The following is a 9,556-nucleotide window of genomic DNA, read 5'->3' as shown; positions in this document are numbered from 1 at the left end:
TCACCATCATCACTATCGTCATCCTGTCCGTGACCATCACCACCATCTTCATCCTGTCCATCACCATCACCATCACCATATCATCGTTCTGTCCATCATCATCACCGTCATCATCTCATCCCGTCCATCATTATCACCATTGCCATAATCACACTATGATCCTATCTCTCACCATCACCACCATCATCACCATCTTCATCCTGTCCGTCACCATCACCATCTTCATCCTGTCCGTCAGCAGCAACACCATTGCTATCACCATCATCACCGTCTTCATCCTGTCCGTCACCATCACCATCTTCATCCTGTCCATCACCATCACCATCACCATCATCACCATCACAATCATCATATCACCATCATCACCATATCATCATTCTATCACCATTTCCATCCTGTACAACAACCCGAGGGCACTGTTGCATCAGAAGAGTTCACCTCCACCATCTCCTTGTCTTCTCACCTCAGTGCTACTGGTAGAGTTTGGTTTTCCTGGACAACAACCAGTTCTCCAATTCTCCACCACTAACTGGGTGCCCAAAATCCCATTCAGAGTTAGTGCAGTCCCCACAGGTTAAGGGCTCAGCCCCACTTCTGCAACCAGCCCCAGAAGGGGTCCCCTGACCACCTGCCCTTCTATCCAGCCATTCCCAAGTTGAATAATGTGCTATGATGACTCACAGATCTCAGGAACTTCTACTTCCAAGTACAGGTTATATGAAAGATGCAAATGAACAGCCAGATGAAGGGGTGCACAGGGCCAGGCCTGCAGGGATCCTGAGTATGGGAGCCTCTGTCCCCTATGGAGTCATTGGCCACCTCCCAAGACACAGAGGTGTGTAGCAACCTGGGCACTCGCCAGACCGTGTTTCTTGAAAGTTTTCATTGATGTTTCGTTATGGAGGCATGCCTGATTAATTACAGGCAGGGGCAGGAAGGTGGGGAGGGGGCACTGCAAGTCCCACCAACTCCTGGGCAAGTGGTCCTTGCTTCCTCACTGACCAGCCCCCATCCTGAACTCTCTGGGGACCCTGCCACGAGTCAACCCCATCAGCCTGAGCTGAGGTTGGGCCAAAGGGATTTCTGGTGCAAAACAAAGGTATTCCTACCACTGGAACATCCCCGATTTTAGGAGCTTTGTACAGGGAACTGGGGACACACCAGATAAACACATTTTATTCTACTGCAGGCAGGGGCTATCGTTGGCTACATTTTTCAGGTGGGAGATTAATATCGCAGGCACAGAGATGTTAAATAACTCACCCTAGGGTGCACAGCTAGTTACAGCAATAGCAAAATTTGAACCCAGACAGCCCAGCTCCAAGGGCCACCCATTAGCCAAGGACACCCCATGGCCTGGTGTGCAGGACTCTGGGGAGGGAATCATGAGCACAGCCTTTCTCCAAACGTGGCCCTGAAGTGTCCCTGCAGAGGGCAAGGCACACAGCCCCCTCCCCAGGACAAAGAGTGTCACTGGACTCAGCTGGGAGCTGAGAAAGCTCTGACCGGGAGCTGCTTCCTGGTGCCAATGTTCCCACCAAGGCTGACGTCCCCGACTGCAGCGTTGGAAGCGTGGGCACAGTCAGCCGGTGCCAGCCAAGTGCACCACCCGGGGGCAGCCCTCTCGGCCTGCAGGGTTCCTGGTGCTCCGGCAGGTCCGCGGTGAGGAGACAGCTACCTCCAGCTTGGGTGCCTGATTCCAACAGCAACACCCAGCCAGGCAGAAGCTTCCGTCCAGGGGATTGGGCTTGACCTAGAGCCCGGCCTGAGCAGATGGCCTTGTGTCTTTCCAGCTTGGTGGGCAGACCACCTGTGGCTGCCCATGTCGCACCCTGAGGCCACAGCTCTGTCCTCACCAGGAAGCCTCGCACCTGTTCAAGCTCAATCAAAGGCATCTGCCGTTGCTCCCACCTCAGCTGTGCATTTAACCTCCTGGCGGCTAATTTACTACTGTTATTTTTAAAAGATGTATTTATTCATTTGGAAGTCAGAATTACAGAGAAAGAGGGAGAGAAACAGAGAGAGATCTCCCATCTGCTGGTTCACTCCCCAGATGGCCACCACGGGCAAGGTTGGGCCAAGCCAAAGCCAGGAGCCAGGAGCCAGGAGCTTCCTCCAGGTCTCCCACGTGGGTGCAGGGAACCAAGCACTTGGGCCACCTCCCCTGCTTTCCCAGGCATTAGCAGGGAGACTGATCAGAAGAGAAGCAGCTGGGACTTGAACCAACGCCCACATGGGACACTGGCTTTGCAGCTTTACCCACTGCGCCATAGTGCTGGCCCCTGGGGGCTGTTTTATCCAGCATCTCTGTGTGTTTCAAGGATCTGATTGTGTGTGTGTGTGTGTGAGAGTGTATGAGTATGTGTGTGAGTGTGTGTATGTGTGAGTGTATGTGAGTGTGTGTGAGTGCACTGTGTGAGTGTATGAGTATGTGTGTGTGAGTGTGAACATGTGTGAGTGTGTGAGAATGTGAGCATGTGTGAGTGTGTGTGTGAGAATGTGAGCATGTGTGAGTGTGTGTCTGTGTGTGAGAGTGTATGAGTGTGTGTGAGTGTGTATGAGTGTATGAGTATGTGTGTGTGAGTGTGAACATGTGTGAGTGTGTGTATGTGTCTGTGTGGGTGTATGTGTGTGTGAGTGTACTGTGTGTGACTGTATGAGTATGTGTGTGTGTGTCTGTGTGTGTGAGTGCACTGTGTGAGTGTATGTGTGTGTGTGAGTGTGAGTGTATGGGTATGTGTGTGAGTGTGTTTTGTGTGTGAGAGTGTGATCATGTGTGAGTGTGTGAGTGTGTGTGAGAGTGTATGAGTGTGTGTATGAGTATATGTGTAGGTGTGTGAGTGTATGAGTATGTGTGTGAGTGTGTGAGTGTGAGCATGTGTGAGTGTGTGAGTGTGTGTGAGAGTGTATGAGTGTGAGTGTGTATGAGTGTATGTGTAGGTGTGTGTGTGAGTGTATGTGTTGTGAGTGTGTTGTGTGTGAGAGTGTGATCATGTGTGAGTGTGTGTGAGAGAGTGTATGAGTGTGTGTATGAGTATATGTGTAGGTGTGTGTGTGTATGAGTATGTGTGTGAGTGTGTGAGTGTGAGCATGTGTGAGTGTGTGAGTGTGTGTGAGAGTGTATGAGTGTGAGTGTGTATGAGTGTATGTGTAGGTGTGTGAGTGTGTGTGTGAGAGAGTATATGAGTGTGTGTGTATGAGTGTGTGTGTGAGAGTGTATGAGTATGTGTGTGAGTGTGTGCTGAGACAGCAGGCTTCCCACTCCATCACCAGCACGCTTAGGGGAATTTGTTTAAAGGTGCTTTTTTAATTGTATTTTTATAATTGTCGAGGTATTTATTTATTTACTTTTTGAGAGAGAGAGAGAGCATCCACCCACAGGTTCATTCCCCAGCTGCAATGACTCCGGCTGGCTCTGGAGCCAGAGCTGAGAACGGAGTCGGGTCTCCCCCAGGGCGGCAGGGACCCATCCACAGAGTCACCCTCACATGCTGCTTCCCAGGTCTGCGTGGCCGGAAGCTGGAACCAGGATCAGAGCCAGGCATGGAACCAGGTATTCCAAGACCCAGAATACCAGTTAGGAGACTTAAACAGCCAGTCCAAATGCCCACCATGGCAATATTTACTTATTATTATTTGCTTATATCTATTTTCTGGTGTTAACAAGAATCTGAACCTCCTCTAAACATTTTTTCCCTAAAGATTCATCTATTTTTTTAAAGCAGAGTTAAAAGAGAGAGAAGGAGAGACAGAGAGATCTTCCATCCACTGGTTCACTCCCCAAATGGCCATAACAGTCAGGGCTGGGCCAATCCAAAGCCAGGAGCTAGGAGCTTCTTCTGGGTCTCCTACTCAGGTGCAGTGGCCCAAGCACTCGGGCCATCTTCCACTGCTTTCCCAGGCTCATTAGCAGAGAGCTGGATTGGAAGTGGAGCAGCCGGGATGTGAACTGGCATCTGTATGGGATGCCAGTGCTTCAGGCCACGGCTTTGACCCACTGAGCCACAGCATCAGCCCCTCCTGTAGACACTGGGCCGCATTTCTGCCGGGCTTTCACCAGGAAGCCGAGGTTCGTTCACACTTCTGCAGTCACCGTTGGAGGACTTTGCTTCCCACCCAGCATCTGGTTCACCTGTTTTGGGAACAGCAGCACAGCTCTCCTTTGGGAAAACCACGCCCTCTGCTGGCGGGGGGGGGGGTGCATCGTGTCCCCACGTCCCCACTGCAGGGGAGTGACTCAGGCCTGAGCACTCGGGATGGTGTGCCCCAGGCTGCAGGGACGCGTCACAGATGGGCAGCAGCCAGAGAGCCTGTCCTGAGATTTGCTGTCACCACAGAGGACCAAGGAGGGCTTCCAGTGGCTTGAAGCCACTAGGCTGTGTGTCTGGAGCTGTTAGCCACCCCTGTATTGAGGAAATCTTCCCGAATATCCAGCCGTCAGTGAAAAAGATGAGCAGAAAGATAGAGACAGACGGAGACGGCCAGTGAGAGAACTGACTCTTGAAGGCATGTTTGGGAACCCACAAGCAGAACCTGTCCCCTGGACCTTGCAGAGGGACAGGCTGCGTGGGGCAGCGGCTGGGAAGACAGCCTTAGCATGAAGACAGTGCCGCCGACGGCACAGAGCTGGGGCCTGGGTTAGTACAGTGGGCCTCAGAACCCCGTTAACCAGCCAGTCAGTGTACTGAAAATCCCTCCTGGGTGTGAGAGAGCACTGGAGAGCTTAATCCAGACTCAGGGCTCAATCACAGCAAGACCGAGAATTAGCTCCTTATTCCCTCAGCTTCCCCAGGTGTAACATGGGCATCGCAGGCATCGCAGGAGATCTGCAGCTCCCTGGTGCCGTTAGCTGATAAGCCTGGAGGAGCACAGACACAGAGCCCGGAACCTTCCACTGCAGCCGGCTTCTTAACAAAGGCCATCACGCAGGGAGGTGTATGCGGGCTTTTCTGAGCCACACAGATCTTTCCCGGCCTGGTTGAGCAAAAAGAATATGGAGAGGGTTGGTCCTGTGTCATAAGGGGCTGACCCCACAGCCAAAGATGTCCAGGGCTAGGAGAGGCCCAGGCCCTGGCCTCTACAGCTTCCTACTCATTGCCGTAGGGGGACACAGCCCCTGCAGAAAGAGCGGCTGAAGTGGGGTCCGGAAGCCTTGGTGTGGACAGAGAGGTGCTGGTGTGGTCCCTTTATTTTTTATTTTATTTTATTTTATTTTTTTTGACAGGCAGAGTGGACAGTGAGAGAGAGAGACAGAAAGGTCTTCCTTTTGCCATTGGTTCACCCTCCAATGGCCACCGCGGCCAGCACACCGCACTGATCCGATATCTGGAGCCAGGTACTTATCCTGGTCTCCCATGGAGTGCAGGGCCCAAGCACTTGGGCCATCCTCCACTGCACTCCCTGGCCACAGCAGAGAGCTGGCCTGGAAGAGGGGCAACCGGGACAGACTCCGGCACCCCGACCGGGACTAGAACCCGGTGTGCCGGCGCCGCTAGGCGGAGGATTAGCCTAGTGAGCCGCGGCGCCAGCCTGGTGCGGTCCCTTTAAACACGGATTCAAAGCCAGCACCTGTGTCATTTCCTCCCTCGCCAGAGCCACAGCCCCCGTGACCCCTCACGGCTGCACCTGCACCAGCATCCACACCTCCAGCTGTCCCAACACACCTGTTTCTCTCTCCACATTCCTGCAAACTCACCTGCAAAGCGCCCCGCAGACTCAGCCCTCTTGGGCAGCGGCCCAGCAGGTGCATGTCCTTGCTCTGAAGGTACCTGTGACCTCACCGGCTGCCCACAGCCTCCTGTGACCTCACCGCCTGGCCAAGTCAGCCCAGCAGAGCCATGGCCACTCCCCTGAACCACCACAGCTGGCAGAGGGCATAGATGAACACCGAGGCCCCGGGAGAGGCCCAAGCTGCCATCAACCCCCACCATGGCCCTCCCGAGGCCACCCTGGGCAGCGCGGCACACAACAGGTCTGCAGATGGCCCAGCAGCAGGGGCCCAGGGCCAAGACGCCGCCCGTGCAGATGGCTGGTCGGCCCGCAGCGCCACAGCACCCGACAGCCTGCAGGATCTAGACCAGCCCACTTCCCAGGCCACGTCACCATCTGGGGACAAAGACAAGAAGGGAGCTGCTCCAGGTGATGGACAGGAGCCTGCACAGGTCACGTCTCTGCTTCCCCAAGAGCCTGGTGCCCTGCAGGTGCCCGGGAGCCCCCAGAGTCCGGCGTGGGACCAGCTGCCTGAAGACAGGCGGGCGGCTTGGAGTCCCGCGGTCTGGACAAGTGACACCCAGGGCGAGGAAAGGACCCCGCAGACGGCGAGTGTCCTCGGGCAGCTGGAACCGGCTGCAGCCACCCCGGGAGCTAAGGCTCCTTCCGCCCCCGATGCCGACGCTCAGCCCCTGCAGGCCAACAGCCCCAAGGCCTTTGACCCGGACAGCGGGGCTCTGCTGGCCAGTGAGTCCCAGCTGGTGATGGAGGAGGACTCGACGGACAGCTCGAGGGACCTGCAGTTCCAGTCGTTCCCTCCCTCCCCGGGGGGCAGCTCCCCGCCCTCGCCGGGCCCCCGGCAGCGGGGCCTGGGCAGGCCTCTGGACTCGGACCTGTACGAGGCGGACGAGGAGAACGACTACATGCGCTCCATGAGCAGCCTGCTGGGCGGCGGCGAGGGCTCCATCAGCTCCCTGGCCGACCTCCTGGTGTGGTCCGAGTCCACCATGGGCATGGGCATGGCCGTGGGCTTCCTGGCCTCGGGCCACAGCTCCCCCACGGACCTGCTGCACAGCACGGGGCCCAGCCTGCGCTCAGTGTCCAGCATCCTGGGGAACGCCAGCTCGGCCTTCTCGTCCGGGCTGACTTCCGGCACGGGCTCGGCTCTGCGCTCCGTCACCCACGTGCTGGAGACGGTGGAGCGGCGGACGATGGAGGGCATCCGATCCGCCATGCGCTATCTCACCAGTCACCTCCCTCTGCGCCGGGCCCACGCCGGCCCCAACGGCGACTAGACTCCGCCCACTAGACCCTGCCCACGGAACCCCAAAGGACTGGCACACGGCTCTGCACCTCGGACAGCCCTGGGGCCCTGCTGCCTGGCCCGCCCCTGCCCTGGACGGCTCCCGCAACACCCAATAATAAAATCACCGGAGAGCGTTTATTTTCTAAGCGCCAGCCTCACCCGGTGTCCATGCGGTGGGCAGCAGGGCGGATGGACACGAGGGGCTCAGCTGTTCAGGAAGCAGACTGTCCCCTGGGGACTTACGCGTTGTACAAATTTAGGAGCCAGGGGCAAAGCTGCAGAATTAAGAGTGTGGCAGGGCTGGGGGGAGGGTGTTGGGGTCTCAGACCTGCAAAACCCATCCCAGCTGGACCACCACCAGGTAGGTTCCGAAAGAACCCACACCTGGGCCTGCCCCAGGCTGAGCTGGCCCAGCAGGCTGCGGTCACCTCGGTGTGGCTCTGAGAGTCAGTGGAGGGTGGAGGGTGGAGGCGCCAGGTCAGACGGGCGTGTGTCGGGACCTGCGCACCGCCACTTGCCCTATGCCGGCGCCTCACTCTCTCTCTGAGCCTCTGTTCCCCAGCGTGGAACAGACAAGCTTCCCATCCCAGCGGTGCTAGGAGCCAGAGGAGTGGCGCATGCCCCGCACGGAGTCTGGCTCTTTATGAGCACCCACACCGCAGCTGCTGTTATCACCACCCTCCAAGGACTGGAGACGGTGGGACAGTGACCCATGTGAGGGCCACCAACCAGGATGCCTTGGACTAAGGGGGTTCCTGGGATGCAGGGCTTTCAAATTGAAAACTGGGGCTGGCGTTGTGGCCTAGCTGGTTAAGTCGCCACCTGCAATACCTGGATCCCATTTAAGTGCTAGTTCGAGTCCCAGCTGCTCCTGATTCCAGCTTCCTGCTAACACGCAACCTGGGAGGCACCAGTGATGGTTCGGTGGTTGGGTCCCTGCCGCCCATGTGGGAGACCAGGACTGAGTTCCTGGCTCCCGGCTTCAGCCTGGCCCAGCCCCGGCCATTGCAGGCATTTGGGGAGTGAACCAGCAGGGAGAAGTGCTGCCTGTCTTTCTCTGTCTCTCTGCCTTTCAGATAAATAAAACAGAAAACTGCAAACCAGATGAGTTTAGACCTAGGTCTCTTCTTGCAGTACTAACTGTTGTCTTCAAGTCTTGGTATCTCAGAAAGTACTAGCAAAGGCAAAACGTGAGCGCAGGCGAGGGGGAAGCTGCTAGCTCACTTCTCTGAGAAGAACAGAGGGGTATAAGAGAAAAACCGAGGGGCATAAGCTGTTCGGGATCACGGGCAGCTGAGCCGCCACCCTGGAGGCACAGGCTCACTACCCGCCCCGCCTCGCCAGCTGTGTTAGTGGCTGACGTCACCAGCCTGGCCCTTGCTGCAGGTGGCTCACGTAAGGAAGTCAACGCCAGGCCCCAGGGGGCTGTGGAGATGAGCCAGGTGTACCCCGTTTCCTCCAGCAACTGCCACTTCCTGTGGGTGCAGCAAGGACCCACCTCGACAAAGCAAGTTATTGAGGGGCACAGGATGGAGCTGGATCCCAGCAAGAAGGGGCCTCCGACACGCAGAGGCAGACCCCAAGAGAAGGGAGAGGATGCCCCAGACAGAGGCGGCAGCGGGCTGGACGAGGGGCCTGCTGGGCGGCCGATGGGGGAGGGGAGGGCAGACTGGGGCCCCCTGCAGGGCACACAAAGCTGCCAGGTGGACCCCGAAATGGGCTCGTCCATACTTCCCGCCAATATGTTTTGACATTTGCCACATGCCAGGTACTGCTAGACACTGAGTCCACAAAAGGCGACCCGAAGGTCAGAAGGCACAGAAACCAAATCCAAGCCATGTAAGGAAACGGATGGTGTGGCGGACATTGTGGTCCAGCCCGTTAAGGTGCCGCTTGCGACACCAGCATTCCACATCTGAGTGCTGGCTCCAGACCCAGCTGCTCTGCTCCCAGTCCAGCTCCCTGCTCGTGCACCTGCGAAAGCCGCGGAAGACGGCCCAAGTGCTGGAAGCAGCTCCTGGCTCCTGGCTTTGGATCGGCGCAGCTCCAGCCATTGCAGCCATTTGGGGAGTGAACCAGAGGATGGAAGACCTCTCTGTCTCTCCCTCTCTCTCTGTAACTCTACCTCTCAAACAAATAAATAAAACCTTTAAAAATAAAAAAATCAATCAATCTCTTTCTCCATATCACTCAAATAAATAAATCTTTAAAAAAAGGGGAGGGGATGGCCCAGCTGCCTAGCGGGGGTGTGGCTGGATCCAGGCCCGCCCATCTCCTCATCTCCTCTCTCCTCGTCTCCTTGTCTCCCGGGACTTTGTCTTTCCTGCTCTGCTCACCTCTGCTGGCCTCTTCCCTTCCCAGCTGACTCGGCCAAATTTCTAGAAAAGGAGAGAAGCTGCTCCCGCACCCCCGCCCCGCCGGCTCTGGTAGAAGAATCCTCAGGGCTGGCCGGGCCCTGCCCCCCAGCCAGGTGACAAAGTGCCCTCCCAGGACCAATCACCGAGGTGACAGGAACACAGCACCTTGTCACCTGCCTGGGGC

The 9,556-nt window shown here is 56.8% G+C and overlaps 1 protein-coding gene across 2 annotated transcripts; it reads left to right on the top strand.

Annotated features, from left to right (window-relative positions):
- The first annotated feature begins 5,681 nt into the window (after positions 1-5,681).
- On the top strand, positions 5,682-9,137 carry TEX44 (testis expressed 44). Of its 2 annotated transcripts, none has more exons than XM_002712450.6 (2): positions 5,682-7,376; positions 8,784-9,137. In XM_002712450.6, exon 1 carries the CDS (start codon positions 5,880-5,882, stop codon positions 7,002-7,004), a length of 1,125 nt encoding a protein of 374 aa, XP_002712496.3. In that variant the 5' UTR covers positions 5,682-5,879; the 3' UTR covers positions 7,005-7,376; positions 8,784-9,137. The 2 variants fall into 2 exon arrangements, 1 of the variants encoding a protein (XP_002712496.3); XR_016231165.1 differs by lacking the exon at positions 5,682-7,376 and adding an exon at positions 7,452-8,457.
- Positions 9,138-9,556: the final 419 nt, after the last annotated feature.

This window comes from Oryctolagus cuniculus, chromosome 3 (assembly GCF_051225735.1).
Source record: "Oryctolagus cuniculus isolate XC-2025 breed Fujian yellow rabbit chromosome 3, ASM5122573v1, whole genome shotgun sequence".
Classification (NCBI taxonomy): domain Eukaryota; kingdom Metazoa; phylum Chordata; class Mammalia; order Lagomorpha; family Leporidae; genus Oryctolagus; species Oryctolagus cuniculus.
The sequence above is the reverse complement of the archived record's forward strand: the minus strand, read 5'-3'. Positions and strand labels throughout refer to the sequence as shown.

Excerpts from the sequence above, each read along its gene's own strand:
- TEX44 (XM_002712450.6), top strand. The coding sequence starts at position 5,880 with ATGAACACCGAGGCCCCGGGAGAGGCCCAAGCTGCCATCAACCCCCAC.